At 37.6% G+C, this 21,060-nt stretch overlaps 1 protein-coding gene across 2 annotated transcripts in view; it reads right to left on the minus strand.

Moving 5' to 3' along the window:
- MEI4 (meiotic double-stranded break formation protein 4) overlaps positions 1 to 21,060 on the minus strand; it is a 248,763-nt gene that overhangs the window by 164,220 nt on the left and 63,483 nt on the right. For both annotated transcript variants that reach the window (XM_032339230.1, XM_032339229.1), the window contains exon 3: positions 20,455 to 20,990. In XM_032339230.1, the coding sequence (XP_032195121.1) occupies positions 20,455 to 20,990 (536 nt within the window). The remainder of the gene's footprint in view (positions 1 to 20,454; positions 20,991 to 21,060) is intronic.

Raw genomic sequence — 21,060 nt, forward strand, 5'->3', positions numbered from 1 at the left:
GTAGAGAACAAAAACAACCAGAAAATAATTAACAAAATGGCAAAGAACACACCTCCCAATAATTATTTTAATGTAAACTGAACAAATTCTCTACTTAAAATATAGGATGGCTGAATGAATTAAATGACAAGATCCATTTATATACCGCCTATAAGAAACTAACTTCAGATCTAAAGATAGAGACTGAAAATAAAAAGATGAAAACAGATATTCCATGCCAAAAGAAAGAAGTCAAAAGAAATTTGGGGTAGCAATACTTATATAAAACAAAATGGTACTTTAAAACAAAAAACTGTAACAAAGGACAAATCAGGCTATATTATATAATGACAAGGGGTCAATTTAACAATATGGCATATATGTGGCCAACAGGCATATAAACAGATGCTCAACAGCACTAATCATTGGTAAAATGCAAATTAAAACCACCATGAGATATCTCCTCAAATTTGTCAGAATAAAGTTATCAAAAAAAAAAGAATTAAAAATGCTGGCAAGGATATGGAGAAAAGGCAATACTCTTGCACAGCTGGTAGGAATGTAAACTGATGCAACCATTATGGAAAACATCATGAGGTTTCCTTAAAAAATTAGAAATAGAGCTGCCACATAATCCAGCAATACCACTCCTGGGTATTTATTCAAAGAAAACGAAAATAATAATGTTGAAAGATATATGCACCATTATGTTTACTGCAGCATTATTTACAATAGCCAAGATATGGAAGCAACCTAAGTGTCCACTGAGAAATGAATGAAAATGTGGCAAATATATGGAATATTACTCAGCCTTAAAAAAGAATGAAATCTTGCCATTTCCAACATGGTAGACCTAAGGATATCATGAAAAGTGAAGTGAGTCAGTCAGAGAAAGGCAAATACTGTATGATTTCTATGATTTCACTTGCACTGATGTAGAATCTAAAATGCAAAACAAAGAGACAAACCAAAATAGAATCAAACTCAGACACCGAGAACAAACTAATCGTTGCCAGAAGGGATAGAGATGGAGGGGATGGATGATATAGGTAAAAGGATTAGAAGGTATAATCCTCTGGTTTTAAAATTAATTAAGATACAGTGATGTGGTACTGTGAAAACTATATATGGTGACAGATGATGACGAGACTTATCATGGTGATCATTTTGTAATGAATGTAAGTAACTGTAGGAATCCTGATTATACCAACTCCATAGTTGGCCTTCGTCTTGTTCATGACCACTTGATGACCCCTCTTGGGGCTACATGTTCCAGCTCTTTGGAGATTAATACACATGCCTTAGAAATGCCTGCCAAGATCAGAAGACAGGGGGAGGTTTGCTTTGGCCTCCCAAGAATCTTAGAGACAACACAGTCTTTCTTCCTCCTGATGTACAGAGAGCACCACCGGCTGTATTCAATGTTAGCTGTCAGGTGCACGCAGACCTCTGAAGTGCATGTGAATGCTTTGATCTCACTACAGTGCCCTCCTGCACAAGGCCTCGCTCTATCAAGTCTGTACAATAAGGTCTGGACTTTGCGGAGAACAGCTGTTGCGGCTGGCCAGGTCATGCTCTGTCCGATCTTCCCTGTCAGTAAGTTAACATGAATTAAAGTACTGTCTGGAGTTGCTGCTTTTTTCAGTCTTAAAGTGCCTTCTTAGGTTTGGGGGGAAAATTCCCACCTTGCAACAGTATCAAATTACTATATTGTACACCTGAAACTAATAAATTATTATGTGCCAGTTATACTCTAATTTATATAATTTATATATAATTTATATAATTTAATTTTAAATTATAATTTGGCCAAAATCTTAATCATAGTGGTATAAACTCTCCCACACAGTTTCATCTTTGCATTCTGTAGTACAAGGGTGTTTGCCTCCCATGAAAAATCTTTGAGACAAAACTGAGATGAAAATTGATCAAGTTGTGTATTTTACATACATGCAGTGTCTTTTATCACACAATAAAGCTGCTTTAAAAACCCAAGTAAATGAAAAAATAAATTAAAACCCAAGTAAAAGAAGAAAATATTTTTTTTCTGAGATGGAGGTCATTTCCTTGTATCTAAACTCATATGATGTCCTAAGCTGATACTAAAGATTCATCTATTTTCATTGTTTATGATGTCTCTCCTCCTCTTTCATCTTTCCCTTAATCCCAATCGACAGTTTAACTTTTACTTCCCAAGGGAATTCCAAATCTCAGACTCCAGACTGCACTCATCACATCCCTCTCTCTCTCTTCCCGCATTCTGAGTCTTCCCTCATGGCCCGTGCCTCCTTAGGGCTGACAAGCAAAAGGCACACAGTCCATGTCTGTGGCTCTAAACCTTCCAGTAACCAGGGCAGAGAGAAGGGGACTATTCTTCTCAAAAGGTTTCTGCACTTGGGGTTTAGGGAAGAAAGAGATTCTCTGAGCTTAAAAGACAGATACCCACAACAGTGGAACACAAAGTGCTGGACTCCCAAGGAGCTGGTGGTAAGGACACCATGGCTTTGAGAAGGGAGTCTCCGGAGTAGTGCTGCCTGGGTTAGATCCAGGGCCTGCCTAGCTGTGCTCATGGAAAAATGATGTCACCTCTTTATGTGTCAATTTCTCTGTCTTTAAAGGAAGGATGATAAGAAGTACTTTTCGGGGTTGGTATAAGGATAAAGTGAACTGATCTAGGCAAAGCAGTCAGCAAGAACTCCATAAATGTAGGCCATAATAAGTGGGGAGTCAGAATCAAAATTTGTCTTTCAATGTAGTGTTCCTCAAATTTTAATGTATATCTGAATTACCTGGGGATCTTGTTAAAATGCAACATCAGACTCTGTAGAACTGGGATAGGGTCTGAGATTTTGCATTTCTAACAAGCTCCCATATGGTGTCAACATGGCCTGTCCCTGGACCACATTTCAAGTAGTAAGGTTTTAATATATATAGGAGTAAGCATTCATGTGCTGTAGGAGAGAGAGTAACACACAATATTTGGGAAGTCTAGCTACACTGATATGGACAGATCATAGGCATTTGAAAAAAAGCAAAGCAAAGGGAAGGCAATGTCTGTTTAGCTTTATAAAAGCAATCCAGAATTATCATATGATACAATTTCAATACATGCATTTTACTATCAGATTAACTTCGCCAGGATTTATGTTATTTTAAAAGTAAATTTTATGTAAAAATACTAATCTTCATATATGAGACTTATTTGAACATGTTTGGTGATTCTGGCGTGATGATCTTAACATTCACTTTTAACAGAAACAACATTAGCTACTCACTCATTAATTCACTTATTGAATCCAATAAGACTATATTAGAATTAGAATTATTTAATTCATTAGACTATGATATACTAGAGACTACGCTAGGCCTCTAATTTAGTTGTTAGCGTGAGGGGATTGAAAGGTCATGACAGAGAAAAGAGATAAACAGTAAGCCAAAATTACAAGAAAGCTAGAGAAGCTGATCAGTGGATTAACACCCATATATGGTCAGCTTGCCAAGTCCATCTGCATTGGTTCTCATGATAACCTTTCTCTTAGGTTCATCTTTTTTTTTTTTAATTTTTTATTTTTTATAAACATATATTTTTATCCCCAGGGGTACAGGTCTGTGAATCACCAGGTTTACACACTTCACAGCACTCACCAAAGTCTCTTAGGTTCATCTAAAGGAGTCTCCATTCCTTGCAACCTCCAAAGAATCCCTATTATGTTCCAGGCAACATCCCCACTAGGTTACTGCTACCTAAAATTCTAAAACCCAGACACCCCAAATAATTTCAAATAGTTATTATGTCATCTCAAAACAGTCACAGGTGTCTCTTCATTAGGGAAAAAGAGTGTGTTTTAAAGTGTTAAGCCTTTACTGTATGAGAAGTGCTACAGTCAGTTAAGCGTCCAACTCTTGGTTTTGGCTCAGGTCATGATCTCAGGGTCCTGGGATCAAGCCCTGCATCGGGCTCAGTGTGGAGTGTGCTGGGGTTTCTCTCTCCCTTTCCCTCAGGCCCTCCCACTTGTGCATACACTCTCTCTCTCTCAAATAAATAAAGTAAATAAATAAGTAAATAAAATAAATAAGCAAATCTTAAAAAAAAAAAAAAAAAGACTTCCCTGTAGCCATCTCAATGCCTTATTCTTATGCTGTCTATTTCTAAAAGTTTCTGAACTAAAGGGCAGATCTAAAGAATTAAAGTATAGAAGTAGGGGGGAATGAAAATAGCATTTTGACAGAGAACCGAGGGATGGAAACCCCAGAAAGGAGCAAATGAGCAATAAAAAGACAGTTGTCTCTTTACATCAGGGAGCGAGAAGAGCACCCCGGACCTCACACCTCCCACTCCAGATCCCCCACCCATGTCTCAGGTTGGATCCACTGTTTGCTTGTTATTTCTTGGCTCAGCTTTTGAATTTGCCAGAGCACAACTTCAAGCAATCCCCCTTATAAAGGAGTGTAAAAGAGATAAGGAAATTGGGTCACAATGACATTAAATAACCTGAATGTGATGCACCCAGCAGGTGCTGAGAGCCAGTGCTGAACCAAGTTGTGTGGTGCCAGAGATGTCTTACAGCATAACTTCCTGACTGCCAGCCAGCCTGTCTACTGAAAGAACACTGATTGAGACAATCACCTATAGACAAGGAAGACTTTCTGGAAATCCAGGGATCCACATGGGAAGTTTCAGCACATTGGTAGAAGCAAAAAAAATACAAGATGGAGGCATGGAAACCGGTAACGGTTCATTTTACCCCCATCACCCATTTCCTAAACCAGCATAGCTCAATGCTAAGAGAAATTTTTCAATCCATTATTTCTTCCATGGAGAAAAGTAAGAGTGTGTGAATAATACACAGCTTCTCCATCAGGGCAAAACATTATCTAGGAGTCTCATTTCTCTTTTGCCCTATCCAGAATACTGAGTACTGAACTTCATGACTCAAAAGCAGTGAAGTTAGGTTAAGAAAAGGATAGTTAGGGCATGGTGGGTGTACTAGATGGAAGCAGATTCTACTAAACATGTGACAGACACCATCAGGAAGCCCCCAGTGAGTCAGAGGAGACACCTAGAATGCAGATCCCAAAGGGTTCACTGGCACTCCCAGCAGCAGCAAGAGTTTCAACGAGGGCCGGTAAGTGGGCTCATGAACCTAGACCAAATCTGTGGGCCTGCAAGAGCACCACAGTCTTGAGGATGGCCACCATTCTAGGGCAAGCAAAATGAAGACCGTCCACAACAAGTCTGGCTTTGTGGTATTGAGAAATAGCTTTATTAGAGGACTGAGGGAAGACACGTGACCTTTAAGAATTCTGTCACACAAGGTAGCAAAAAGTATTCAGCAGGTATATCTACAAGAAAAGCCTGGAAAAGCCTCAGAATCTCCAGCAGGGCTGGCAAAGCATTTCTCTCAGCTAGTTAGTGAGGACTACAGGGGGTCACTTCTTCCTCAACTGTGAAGTCAGCAATGCAAGACTTCAAGGAACATATAAAAAATCAACAAAAATATGACAACACCAAAAGAACACAATAATTTTCCAGGAATCAACCACAAAGAAATGAAGATCAATAACTTACCTGATAAAGAATTCAAAATAGCTGTTTTAAGAAATCTCAATGAGCTACAAGAATTTTTCTTAGTTTTTTTTTAACTAATTTATATAACTACCAATAATTAAAACCTGTATATTGATTTACAGTAGAAAAATTATAAAATCGTCAGTATAAATTCTTATACTTGTTCAACTTCACAAATGAGGTTTTCCTGTAGGGGCGCTTGGGTGGCTCAGTGGATTAAGCCTCTGCCTTCAGCTCAGGTCATGTTCTCAGGGTCCTGGGATCGAGCCCCGCATCAGGGCTCTCTGCTCAGCAGGGAGCCTGCTTCCCCCTCTCTTTGCCTGATGCTTTGCCTACTTGTGATCTCTCTCTCTCTTTGTCAAATAAATAAATAAAATCTTAAAAAAAAAGACAATTGTGGTAGAAATGAAGTACATCCTTCCATACTCACTAGGGAAAGAACAATCGAAAGACTCATCTGCCTTAAGTAAAGCCACCCAAAATTATAGACAAACACGTTAATAAAATATTTTAAAAGATACAACTTTAAATTATTTTAGGTTATCTATATTGTTGCACAGCATTAACTCAAAAAACCAAGCTGTTCGTGGTCAAGCAATACTATTTACCACCAGGCACATTAAGATTTGAGAGTGTCTTCAGCAAATTTACAACAATAGTACCAAATTATCTTGTACCACTGACAATATGAAAAGCTTATGACTCGGGGCACTTTTCAGTTCTCCCCTTATCAGGCCATGAGTAACACACAGCAAGATTGACAGTTCCCTTCTTTTTGAAATACCCTCTTCACTCTCAGGACAGTACTTTCTAATTTTTCTCCTACCTCTCAGTCTTCTAATTCTTTATGTGCTCTGCTTCAGCCTATGTGGATGCCCTTTGGGCCTCAGTCCTGGGTCTTCCTGTCTTCCTACCTGAGACTTGCTTTTGCATAGTTTTTAATAAACCTCTATATGTTGATAAGGGCTAAATTTATCTGCAAGCGGGTTCTCTCCTTTGAGATTCAGACGATAAAACCAACTGCCTTGCTTTGCATCTTATAGCCATCTTGCAATCATCATAGAACTCCATATCCCTGAAATGTATACCTCTCCCCCACCTTTCCTTCAGTCTGTCCCCCATCCAGTCTTCCCTGAATCTGTAAATGGCACTTCTAATTCACCTGGTTAGTTGTTAATGACCAGAAACCTAGAACACTATTAAATGTCTACTTTTCCCTCATCCCTCACACTGAATCCATACCTAAATCTTATGGCTTCTCCTTCTAACGTGTTTTTTCCAGTTTTTATTTTTATTAAAGTCTTTCAGATACATACTGTCAGCTTTACGGCATTTATCCTTAAGTTGGTGGTACCCTACTCCCTTCCAACATCATTTCTTTTTTTTTTTTTTTAAGATTTTATTTATTTATTTGACAGAGAAAGAGAGAGATCACAAGTAGGTAGAGAGGCAGGCAGAGAGAGAGGAGAAAGCAGGCTCCCCACTGAGCAGAGAGCCAGATGTGGGGCTCGATCCCAGGACCCTGGGATCATGACCTGAGTGGAAGGCTTTAACCCACTGGGCCACCCAGGGGCCCCTCCAACATCATTTCTATTTGAAGCTTCTAGTAGATTCTTTCTTTGAGTATTTACCTGAATTATTCTAAATAATGTACTTTAAAAAAATATATTGATTTTCCACTATGGAAATTTTGATTTGACATCCGTCTTTGCCCTGTACTCATCTGCTTGCTTACTTTCACACTCACTCTCTCTCTCTTTCTCACACACACACATACCCTTCCCACCCCTAATTTTGGGTAGATCATTACTCAGTGTTTATACTAGCATAACTACATAAATACTATGCAGAGCCAAGTCACGTAGATTACTATATATTTGTTCCTTTCCCACATACTTTTTTCTGTAACTAATAATTGTTATTTTATACACTGGCTTGATTTTTTAAAGCAATTAATAAAAATTCACCTCCAAACTCATCATCAGGTGTCTTGATCTTCTCTGAAGATGTCCATACATACTCTGTATTCTATTAGCTTCATGTCCCTTAAGCATCTCTCCTAGAATCTTTTAACCTACTCCAATATAGAATGGTTCCTCTCCAGAATTAGTGAATAGCAGGTATCCTGAAATTTCTTCCAGCATCATCTCTCATGTGTTGCTCTTCTGTTCCCGGTATCTCATGACCTCTTTCTTGGTTTGCTAGCTCATTTGGTTGCAGAATATAATCTAGTAGTGTCCTGAAAGAGGGTACAGGGGTGGTGTACATTTTGAGACCTAATATACCTAAAAGTATCTTCACTTAACTTTACACTTGATTAATAGTTTAATTATGTACTAAATTCTGAGTTGTAAATAAATTTCCTGAAAAATATTTGGGAAGGTTCCATCGTCTTCAATTCTTCCACTGTTTTGCCTTTTAAAAATCTGAAATACCAGTATTTCTGATATTTTCCTTGTGAACTGTACTTTTTTTCCTTCTTCTCTCTGGAAGCATATAAAATCTTTTCTTTATCCCACTGTTCTGAAATTTCACAGCGATAGCCTTAATATAAGTCTACTTTCATCCAAGTCCAGGGTACTTAGTAGGCTTTCAATCTAAAAACACTTTTAGGAAATTCCTTAAGTTGTGTTTTCAATAATTTCCTCTTAATTTCTCTGGTTCTCTCTTTTGGTAACTTGCATATTATTCAATACATTGGTTCCCCAAATTGGCCATCTAGTTTTCTTTCTTTGTTGTCACATTTTCTGTTTTCTCTACTTTCTGGAAGATTTTCCTGCTTAAGCTTCTAAACCTTCATTTATGTTTTCATTTTCATATTTGAAATTTTAGAATAGTATTTTTTATTCCCTGAATGTTTTATTTTATTTTATTTATTTTAAAGATTTTATTTATTTATTTGATAGACAGAGATCACAAGTGGGCAGAGGCAGGCGGAGAGAGAAGGGGGGGAAGCAGGCTCCATGCTGAGCAGAAAGCCCCATGCAGGGCTTGATACCAGGACCCTGAGATCATGACCTGAACCCACTGAGCTACCCAGGTGCCCCAAATGTTTTATTTTAAAGCACTATTTTATTTTGTCACAGTTGCAAAATATGCTCTTATCTTCTCGAGAATATTTATATGTGTGTAAATATTCATATATATACATATGTGTGTGTGTGTGTGTGTGTACACAAAATGCACTGACTCCTCTGATTGAAAATGCAGAGACTGAGTGGGCTGCTGGGTTGACTTAACCTGGTTCTGGCTCAGATTTGCTGTAATTCTCTAGGCTTTATTCTCCTTCATATTTGTCCTTCAGATGGCAGCAAGTTCTAGCTTTACAACTTTACAAGACCGTAGCCAGAGGAAAAGATGGATAATTGCCTTTAGGGAATCTCCCAGAAAATGAGGAAAAACTTTTCCAGAAGCCCAGAGGAAGCCTCTCCTGGTGCCATTGGTCTGAAATGCTTAGGAGGCTATTCCTGGCATGGGTGATGAGATTCGAATTATCCTTAGACCCAGGGGTTATGGGGGTAGATGCATGACCTGTGTGGAGAAAGTGATAGGCATTTTATTTTATTTTATTTCCAAAAGGGATAGCTATTTTAATAAAATCAAAGGGTAAGAGTGGAAAAAATCAATGCTGTGTAAGTGTAAATGTGGTAGGCTGAAAAAATGGTCCCCAGAAGACATCCACATCAAATCCCGGGGAACCTATAAATGTCACCATCTTTCTTAGAAAAAGGGTCTCTCTCAGAGGTCATTAGGATAAGGATCTTGAAATCAAGACCTAGTCCTGGGTTGTTTACATAGTCTCTAAGTGCCCTCTTCTATATCCTTAGAAGACAGAGCCAGAGGGAGATGAGACACAAGTAGGAAAGGGAGTGGGAGGAAGAAACAGATACGGCCACCAGAAGCTGTAAGAGACAAGGAACCACTTCTCCCCTAGCATCTCTGGAGGAGTGTGGCCAAGTCAACATCTTTACTGTGAAGGTGGCCACTAGAGCATAAGTTTCTGTTGTTTTAAAAGCAATCAAATTTGTGGTACTTTGTTTCAGCAGCCCTCTGAAATTAATACAGCAGGCAACCTACAGATCCACTGCACTCTGTATTTTTCTATGTATTATGCAGTTCTCTGTCCTTCACTCTCTCAACCTGAGCACATTGCCTTCCTCCAAGAAATTGCTCAGATATATCCTGTCTCAGCAATACACGATGGTCACTGTCTTGAAAGTCCTTACTCTAAACTCCCACTCCTTCTATTTTAAAGCCACTTCCTCCATGAAAACTTCCAACTCTCACCAATCTACATTAGGTCTCTTTTATTCTCCCCCATTGTACCTTGGTCATTTCTATGTTTGTACCTGTTATGTCAGTTTACATTACCTGCTCATTTATTCAATGGCCATCTAGATTGTTAGTTCCCATTGGTAGGGACTCATCTTATTCATCTACCAGACTATATACAGCGTCTATGACAGTACCCAGCACATGAGAGGAGTCCCATGTTTCCTTTTAGAGACCTAGCCCTGGAAAAGTACCATGGAAAAAACAAGTAAGTGGGTTAATGGTTAATCTTTGTACGCTCAAAATGTTCTGCTTTAAAACCATTATATCTATAAATAAAAGGCAATTTCGTGTTCTCAGAAATGTTTGATTTTTCCAGGTCTCACATCTGATAGCTATGATTTAAGTTTTCCCAACTCTTATAACTATTGATAACTATGGGCAGAGAGGGGAGGGGGTTATTCTAAGCAGATTCTGAACTCAATGGAAAAATTGAACTAAAAAATGATAGCTTCAAAATCCCATTTATAAAGCTTCTAGAAAATTTAAAATGTCTTTCACAATATTGTTAAAGCAGAGAGGAAAACATTTTTATTTTTATGTAAACACAAGTAAAACCATAGTTTATATTCAATTAGAAACTAGATTCTATTTGCAATTACAAAGTTTTCAAGAGATTTGTTATTTATAGCCAATAAAGAAAACAAGGAACAGGTGATCCTATAATGTCATACACAGCAGTACTTTCTTTTCCTTTTATGCTTTCCGTAAACATAAATCTCTGCACAAAATAAAATGCAGTAACTTACCCAAGCAAACTCTAAATAGTCTCATAAAATCATGAGAAATATTGGTAAGGCCTTTGATCTTTAATATTTTTTTAACCCATAAATGGAAGTCAAGTAATTCTTTTGCATTTGGGACAAAAGTATATGGAAATTCTTTTGGTTAAGATGGAAATGAAATGTAGTAGAATGAGGAAAGAATTTGCAGTCATGCACATGGGTTTGTGACCCTGGTCTTCCAATGGCTGGTTAATTAAGTACTTTCAGTGAGTCCTTTAACCTGCCTGCCCTCAATTTTTTCATCTATAAACTAAAGGTAGCAATAACAACTATGACATAGAGTTGTTGTCAGAACCAGTAATAAACTCTGGGTGAAAGTGCTTTACAAACTATAAAGTATAATATGAAGGTAGACCGCTGTTGATGATCTCAGGAGAGGTTTTGGAATGTCGAGTATACCTTGAAAGTAAGCTGAACCGGGTTCAGCTCTGCCTATTCCTCCTTCCTCTGTATATTCCCTGAAAGTCAAACACTGTTCTCAAAATCCAAAGAATGTTTGATTTATACACTGATACAGTGACCAAAATAGCTATTAAGATCTGAGTTTATGATACAACTTGTTTCAGTAAATGGTCATTAAATTAAAGTACAACTGCAGGATTACTAGCCCAGATTTTTTTTTTTTTTTTTTTTAGTTTAAATACAGCACTGCACAAAGATGAAATGGAGCATGGAGCTTTAACCTTCAATTTCACTTTTATTTCCCCAGGACTATCCTAAAACAAAACACACTGTGAGTAGCCTTAAAAATCCTTGAGGCAAACTGCAAGAAACTGATAAACACTTATGACAAAAACAAAAGCAGCAGAACATAAGGATCTTTGGAAAAGTCAGCATAGGAGCAAAAGCCAATGTCAGTACTAAAATGATGTCCTAACTCACAGCAGAGAAATCGATAACAAATGTTGCTACCTAAACAGAATTAAATTAAAAGTTAATGTGTTCTACTGGTTGATATAATTATGGCATGAATGAGCTTTAAAATACAACTAAAAGGTACACACTGGTGAAACAAGACGTTTGATTCCATGAACTGTATTTTCAGATTTACTGCTATGCTTCCTGGAGGCCACATCACTGGTGAGCTGAGGAAAATGGCAGTCTAAGAAGCATGTGTCAACTACAAAATCCTACAAAAATCAATGGCAAGATGAGAGATGCAAGCCAACGCAGCTCTACCGGAAGGGACCAGTGCAAAGGGTAGGTGAAACCATGACACTCAAGTAGTTAACATTTGAATGTTCTATAATTAACACGGAAAGAAAAAACGTCCAGGATGCCTACTCAGCAAATCGGTCAGTGGTAAGCTGTGAGTGTGGATGGATAGTTAGTGACATTCCAAGATGATACCAGCTCCCTGGTACACAGAAGTGCTGCAGGAATGCTACTAGATTGCCAGTAAGAGCTGCTGCTAAGGAAGGTTCTATGCACATAAATTTGACCAAAAGTCAGAAGATGGTATTTAAAGGTATAGGCACAAATGAACTGTAATTGTTGTTTACTTTCATTGTCTTATTTTCAATTCAAAAAATACCTTATTTTGCATTCAATATGAGCTCAGCATTGTACTAACATTAGTGGAGAAGATAAGATTCGGCCCTTCCTCACGGTGACAAGTCACAACAAGAAACATTTATGAGCCACTTATATGATACTGAATATTAGGCTAAGTACTTCATTTGCACTTGCTCATGGAAAATCTCCAAGAACCCTAGGGCAAAATCCTATTTATTATCTCCGTCTTTAGATGTGAAACTTGGGGTGAGTTAACTTGTCTTGGGTCACTTCTGGTAAATAAGAGTTGGGGATCCTAACTTAAGCTATTAATCTTTGTGATGAAAATATTCAAAAAGTTAACTATCCAAGCTGGGTAAGCTGAAATAAGGCAGCATGTGGCAAACCGAAAAGTGAATAATGTAGACAATAATCACTACAGAATTTTAGAAGAGGAGCCCACTTCAGGATCAGTTTGATAAGAAAGAATTTAAGAGTAAAATGAGATTTGAGCCATCTTTTGAAAATTGGGTAGAATTTGGATGAGAAGTAAGGATTAATGTGAGCAGTGTGTACCAACCAGTCCAAGTGATTTCCCAGATATTGTTACTTTTAAGGACCATAATATCCTTTCAAAATCATATAAAAACTATAACTCTTTTTCCTTCCTAGGAAAAAGAGCACAGGCTTCTACATCAAAATTATGCCTGCATTTTTACATGGTATATTTTAAGACACTGGAGTATTTAACAAAACACACGAGAACCTTCATGGCCTGGCCCTTCTCCATCAGTTCGGATCCTTTACAGCTAAGTTCCACTCCCTCCCAAACCAATCCTGTGGCAGTTCCAGGGCTCTCCACGCTTCCTCCTGCCTCCTGGCCTCTTCCCAAGCAACTTGCATACCACTCAGGACACCTCGACACCTTCTTTGTCAGGTGGCCTTCTTACATCTTACCCATCTTTCCAGACTCACTCTAGGCACCAAAAAGCCTTGAAAATGAAAAATAGTGATCCACTGAAATGGGGAAGTCAGGGGCAAAGTAGGGAACAAAGAAAATATAAAAATTTTATATTTTATTGATAAAAAACAAGAACTGGGATCTGTATAAAGGAATAATCAAGAGAGTAAGAACTCATAGAAACTAAAAATATTTCAGAAGAAATAAAATGTTCAATAGTTGAACTTAGAACTTAAATGAACTTAAAACTTAAATAAAATGGATAAGAAAGATGTGGTCCATATATACTATGGAGTCTTACGCCTCCATCAGAAAGGACGAATACCCAACTTTTGTAGCAATATGGACTGGAGTGGAAGAGATTATGCTGAGTGAAATAAGTCAAGCAGAGAGAGTCAATTATCATATAGTTTCACTTATTTGTGGAGCATAAGAAATAACATGGAGGACATGGGGAGATGGAAAGGAGAAGGGAGTTGAGGGAAATTGGAAGGGGAGGTGAACCATGAGAGACTATGAACTCTGAAAAACAATCTGACAGTTTTTTTTTTTTTATATATATATATATTTTTTTTTTTAATTTTTTTTTTTTTCCAGCATAACAGTATTCATTATTTCTGACAGTTTTGAAGGGGCGGGGGATGGGAGGTTGGGTGAGCCTAGTGGTGGGTATTACGGAGGCACATATTGCATGGAGCACAAGGTGCGGTGCATAAACAATGAATTCTGGTACACCTAAAAGAAATTTTTAAAAAATTATTTAAAAAGGCTTAAATAGAAGAAAAGGTAAGGGAATCTTCCAGAAAAAACAAATAAATAAAAAGAATAAATGTTACCAGAAAAGAGGAAAAAAAATTGGGAGATCAGACTAAGAGGTGTTCTAGAAAAAGGAAAGAGAGAAGATACAAATATGCAAGATAAACAAAATAAAAAAGTCAGAACCAAAGGATGAAATCCCAGACTCCAGAACCTACCAAGCATTCAAGAAAAGGAATTTTAAAATCCCCACATCCAGGTACACCATCCTGCAGCTACAAAACAATGGGAGTAAGAGAGACGCTAAATGCTTCTGGAGGTACAGGAAGGTGGGGACTAAATCACATTCAAGGAATTAAAACCACAATTACACTGGAATCTAGAAGTTAGTAAAAAAAAGTCTTAAGATAAAATGGAAAAATGATTTCCAACCTGGAAATCTATCCTAATCCATCAATAAAGTTTAGAGTTGGAGTATTTTAAGTAAGCAAATATTTTAGAAGTTTATAACCCACAAACCCATTCTAAGTTAGCTCATAAAGAATATGCATCACCAAATGAAGTCATAAACCAAGAAAAGGAATATATGAAATCCACGGACTATGAGATAGGACACAAGAAAACACCCAAGGGAATTCCAAGGTGGTGATGAAAGGAAAAGGAGTCCCTGGAGTAACGCCGAGTAATGGGGAGCACGAGCCCGGACTACAGCAGGAAGACGGAGGGCTTCAGGAGGGGTCTCTTTGAAAAAGGACGGAACTGATAAATGGTTTAATTTGTCTGGCCACCCTGAGAGAATGTTTACAACCATCACAGTGATTATAAGAAGAATCAATTATGGGTACATGGAAAACTAAGCAGATAGGGAAAAAAAAAGTAATTCTGAAAAATTATCTTTAGAAAAAAATGTTGTACAAGAAGGAAATGAAATCACTGTGTGTTACAGGTTTCCATGATAATAAAATTAGTTATAGTAGTATAAATATATAACATTTATTTAACTAAAACTTATGGTAAACCTATGTTTGGAGAGTAGGTAGAGGAGGGCAGCTACATAAGACTTCAATTTTTATCTCCCATGATACAAAGTGAACAGGTAAAAAGGAAAATAATCAGATGCCTGGCTGGCTCAACTGCAGAGTCCAACACTTGATCTCAGGGTTGAGTCTGAGCTCCACATTGATATAGAGTCTACCGAAAATAAAAATTTAAATAAATAAATAAATAAATAAATAAATAAATAAGGAAAGCATGGACTCTGAGAAATAGCAGTGTAAGCATTTTATTTAAAAACACAGGTGTAAATGGTGGCAGAACGGAGTCAAGGTCTGGTAGTGCTATTCTCTGAGGGGTGGTACTAAGGAGCTGGTGTGCAGCAGAGTTAGCTCTTTGTTGTTGTAAGTAGGAGTATTATTTGACTTTTAAGAATACATGCACAGGCTTACACTTTTGGGAAGTGAACTTAACTGATCTCTAGTACTCTCATTAAGTACAACTAAAAATCCCCGGCATTATCTATAAATCAAACCTAAGAAGACTGACAGGCAGACCAGCTATGGACCTGAAGACAAAGGAAGGACAAAGTGGTTAGTTCCCTCATTTTCCTTTTGCCTCATATATCCCAGATTTGGAGCTTAAAAAGCCAAAAACCTAGAAGTGCCAATGGGGATGGACAGAACAAAAATAACAATATAAACCAAAGGAAAGAAAAGAGGCAGCCTAGAAAGGTGGAAAGCCTTCAGAGATAACCTCCAAACAAAGAGCCAAACACCACAGAAAAAAACTGTGCCTCCCCCACCCACATAAGCAAAGGCCAAGTGGGAGCCCACCCTCACCAGGCTATAAGGAGACACTGCTAGGCACCATGTTGAGCCCTGAGGATCTAAACTGCGTAAGGCATGGCATATAGCCACAAATACAGATTCTAGTGGAGGAGAAAAACAAGTCAGTAGCTACTATACAGTGATATGTGCACTGTGGTGAATTTATGTGAGGGATATTTAATCGCTAAAAGGAAGAGAAAATGGAAGCAGCGTGGGAGGGAAGGCTTCTTTGAGGAGCTAATCCTAGAGCTAGTTTGCAAGGATAGGTAGAACAAGCCCAATGGAAGAAGGGTGTCCTGGGCTAAGGGACTGACAGGTAGTAGGAAGAGAATAGAAAGTACTTGAAACTACAAATAATTCTGTCTGACTGGAGTGAAGAGTGGTTAAGCATGTGTGCAATCCTGCCGGCCAGCCTGCCTCCCTCCCTGCCCCTCTCCATTCTTTATGCTTCTCTCTCACACTCTTTTTCTTTCTTTTTTAATTCTAGTGTAGCTGACAGTGTCACATTAATTTCAGGTGCACAATATAGTAATTTGACAATTCCATACATTCTCAATGTCCACCAAGAGAAGGTGTGCTTTTTTACCAGTCCCTGAGGAGCCCCTGAAAGATCTTTGGCATTTTTTTTAAGGGTTTTTTTTTTTTTTTAAAAGATAATCTCCAATTTTGTGCTATCTTTGTCATTTTTTTTAAGATTTTATTTATTTATTTGACAGACAGAGATCACAAGTAGGCAGAGAGGCAGGCAGAGAGAGAGGAGGAAGCAGGCTCCCTGCTGAGCAGAGAATGAGATGCAGGGCTTGATCCCAGGACCCTGGGATCATGGCCTGAGCAGAAGACAGAGGCTTTAACCCACTGAGCCTCCCAGGCGCCCCAATCTTTGTCATTTTTTAAGTATCACTCTGACAATGGTGAGGAAGATGGGTTAGAGGAAGATCAGATGAGTCAGGAATCTAAAAAGAAGTTACTACAGAAATCCAGACAGGAAGGGATGAACATATAGACCATAGCAGGGGGGATTATACAAGCAATACCTGCCTATATCCTAGAATCTGGCTCAGTTTTACCAAATTTGAGGGTTTTGAGAAGAGAGAATAAAGAGGGAAAGCAGTGCCACATTCAACTCTAATAGGAGGTGCTAGTGTTCCCACTGCTAATTAGCTTGGTGGCCTTGGGCAAATCCCTCTGATCCTCATTTTTCTCATCTAACAAATGGCAACCATGACTACCTCACAGAGTTGTTGTATAGGTATATAATGATATAATGGATGTGAAAACACTAAAAAATATTAAACATAGTGTTTCATTTCCTACTGCTGCTATATCAAACTACCATAGTCTTAGTGGCTTAATGCAATGCAATCTTATTCAGTCACATTTTTAGACATCAGAAGTCTGAAGTGGGTCTTACTGGGACGAAATGACGGTATTGCCAGGCCTCCATTCCTCATGGAGCCTCTCAAGAAGAATCGATTTCCATGTCTTTTCCAATCTGCATGTGTTGGCTCTTGGTCCCTTTCTCCATCTTTAATGCCAGGATCTTCCAATTTTTCGACACTGACTCTCCTGCCTCCCTCTTTCCCTTACCCTTGTGAGTATGCAGCCCATGGGGATATCCAGGCTAATCTCCTCATACCAAGTTCAGCAACCTTAATTCTCCACCCCATCTCATCATGTAACATAAAATATTCACAAATTCCAAGGGTTAGGATGTGGACATCTTTACCAGAGACAATTATTTGGCCTAACATACATACAAAAGATTCTAAGTTAATATTTACTTGGCAGTCAATTTTTTTTTCAGTTTCATAACTAATATGTCCAAGAGTTGTTACATCAAAAACTAATGATGTACTGTGTGGTGAATAATATAACATAATAAAAAAGTTGTTTTATGGTTAAAAAAAATAAGAAATTGAAGAGAAATTTTTCTAACTCACTAGAATAAATACCTCAAAGTATTTTTAAGCATCGAGGCATTAAATACCTCAAAGGCAAACACTTCTGACCCCAAGGCAAGTACAAAGGTGAAAGAGGAAGCATGCCACACCAGGGCCCATAAGTAGAGGACAAGTCAAGTCAAGACTGCTTCCCAGGACACCTTAGAGCAAGCCTAGTGCAGACATCTGTAAGCCATCTGGTTTCAAGACATGTATCTTCTCTCCCTGTCCAATGTATCTTTGTGGATTATACCTTCTAGTCCCACACTAATGACTATCCTAAAAATATGATGTAGATATAACACTAAGATAACAATTCCTAAAGATCTGTTACTGAATAAAAATAGCATATATTATAGCACAAAACAGCACAAAAATAAATAGAATTTATCCAAATCTGAAAAATCACAGATCATACATATGTTTTCCACAAACTTAATGTTTCCCCCGAACTTAATCATTTCAACCAAGCTACAATTAGAGAATATTTCAAAAACAATGTTCACAGTGTTTCATTTCAACCTCTTATCTCCTGAATATATACAACCCCGACATAACTGACATTCACAATAATAACCTCAAGATTTTGAAAAATGCCAACTTCTCATTGATTATTAAAGAAAAACAAAGCTATAGCTGAATAAATTTACTACTAAATGTATTGAGAACACATAAAAGATATATATTTTATTTAAAACCTGGCTATAGATGAACTAAAAACACATGAAACCCCTCCATCAGACTATCAAAGTATTCATACCACAACTTTTCCTATCACATTGCACAAACATAACTTTCCTTTAACAAAATCAATAGCAGGGCTCAAGTTTCTAAGCGATACAAATTAAACACTTCCAATTGTGGAAATAAGGTTTTTCCAAAGAGCAATTTTTTCTAAACTATGGCATTTTGTATTAATCAATCAAAAATAGTATCAATAAAAAATGCAATAGAAGCTAGCCTATATTTCACATCAAAATATACTTTTTTGAAACTAAAAAAAGAAAGACAAAAAAGCATTTATAAGGAGCAATCAGTCATTTTTTTCTAATAAAGAACTTTTATGAACATATCTGGAAGACGATGATGACAGTAATAATGACAAAAGCTGAAATGATTTAATCTAAGAAGCTTCTACTGGCAAGAAAAAAAAAAAAAACAAGAAAGAATGTCATTAAAACTTATTTATGAGTCATCATCCTAATTGTAAACACAGTGAGCAATTTTAGGATTCTACTTTCTCTACCTGTAGCAATTACATTTCCAAAAAAGACCAAAGCCATTCATTCACTCATTCCCCCACTGCTGACCCAACTATCCAACAACAGCTTGCACCCCGACAAATGGTACAGAAAATATACTGCATGTCCCATACATGTCCCCTGGCTTCTTGTGAGTATTCTAATCCTTAAGTGAAAGACTAGACTGGAAAAAATGCATGCATCATGTGTTCACTGATAAAGAATATAAATGCCAGTATCTGGAAAGTTCTAAGTCAATATAAAACCTGTTTAAAGTAGTTTTAAGATAAAGCAAAAATATGCAAAAAAAATTAAGAAATATTAAATATGACATTTATTAATGGTGAAGAAACAGACTGGATACCTCAGATACTACTATGAAAAATCTGATATTTAATTCCTGACTGACCATATCAGGTAGAAAAAAAAAATTGCAGTTTGCCAGACAGAAAAGTCACCTTTCATGAATGCCAAAAGCTTAATTGTTAAGTTTTCTACATGTTAACAGAGAACAGATGCATATGCAATAAGTAAGGCTATTAGTTCAAATTTTGTTAGAGTTTTAAAAATTCAGGAAAAGCCTCCATTGGACAAAATTCAGATAATGGCACTGAGGACAAACACCAGACCATGATGTATCAAAAGAAACAAGATCGAACAACTTTTTGCCTATAGTGAAGTACAGCTGGTAAGTCAGTTAGACCTTTTAGTCTCCTCTGTGATATTTTAAGTAGTCAGTTAGAAGGATTAAAATGTGAATGCATTCGGAGTTTCCCAAAGAAGGGGTTGGAGCCTAAGAAAGATAGGAAGTAATACCAAAAAAAAATTAAATTAAATTAAATTAAATTTAAAAATCCCTTATGTCTCAAGAGCCAAACAAAAAAGCAACTGTCAGGTTACCTCAATGTCACTTGTTAAAAAAGAATCCCTGAGTCAACCTTACTAAGCCACGTTAAATAAGGAAGGAAACCAAACCAAAACAAAACATAATAAAGCCATATGTTATGGGTTCCTCAGCCAATTTACTCATTTAGAGGGTCCGTGGGGTATTATGCCACTTACACTGGAAATTCTAAAAGAAGAGAGAAATATTCTTTGACCTCCAGGCATCTGCTAGTCAATGCCAGAAAAAGAACAAATTCAGTACAGTACAGGTAATCCATCATAAGGAATTTAACACCCACTGAAGTTATAGATTGGGAAACCATTAAATGCTAGTGGTTTTTGGAAAAATATTGAGACTTTTTGATCAATGGGAAATAAACATAGGCAGGGGAAAACAAAAGAAGATAAGAAATCAAGGATAATAATAAAAAGCAGGACAATAACAAGGCAGAGCAGAGAAGTACAAGCTGGAAGCACAGGTAGCTGTGTAGAGACCAGCGCGTGCTATAACGATCAGAGTCCAGAAGAGGGGACATGACAATGCGTGAGAGCCCAGATGGCTCCAAAAAGGAAGTTTAACTGGAGGCTCTGAACCAGGAGTCTAAGGCATATCAATCAACATTATCCAAACAGAATGTTCACCAAAACCACTGACATATTATTTCATAAACAGAAGATTTAGTACTTACCCGATTTATATGGTTGCTCCTTAAAATAACCTGTAGTAGGGTTTTCTCAAATTCTTCCAACTTCTTGGAACACTTTTTAAGAATATGATTAGATAAGTTACTATCACTGATCAGTCCAGCTAAAGTATTAACAGCTTCTTCCCAAAAGCTTGAAGAAGGAAATCTGGGGTTACGGTAAAAAGTGATCAGGCCATCCAACAACTGAAAAACAGAGTCAGATACTGTGGAAAAGTCATTTTCAAAGTGGCTTAAGTCTGTTTTCAGACTCCCTGATTCTGTCAAGTTCTTCAGTTCGAGTAGATGTTGCAAGAAATGCATGTGGGAAGACAGAGGATTTTCCACAGTGGCACAATGTCTTTTCACAATGGGCAGGGGTAGAAAGGACGTGGGGCTGCAGCTCTCCACAAAATGCTGGACCATCTCTGAAGGTTCACTTCTCTGCTCATTGGATAACTCACACCCAGAATCTTCCAGCAGACTTAATGTATTTTCAGAACTTCCAGGATCCTGAGCCTGCAGCTGGGAAGATGGGTCTCCTGAAACAAAGGAAGAGAAGTGTTATCTTCCTGTAGCTAACATTTTTTCATATAAAAACTAGACAGGGGC

Source organism: Mustela erminea, chromosome 4 (genome assembly GCF_009829155.1).
Source record: "Mustela erminea isolate mMusErm1 chromosome 4, mMusErm1.Pri, whole genome shotgun sequence".
Taxonomy (NCBI): domain Eukaryota; kingdom Metazoa; phylum Chordata; class Mammalia; order Carnivora; family Mustelidae; genus Mustela; species Mustela erminea.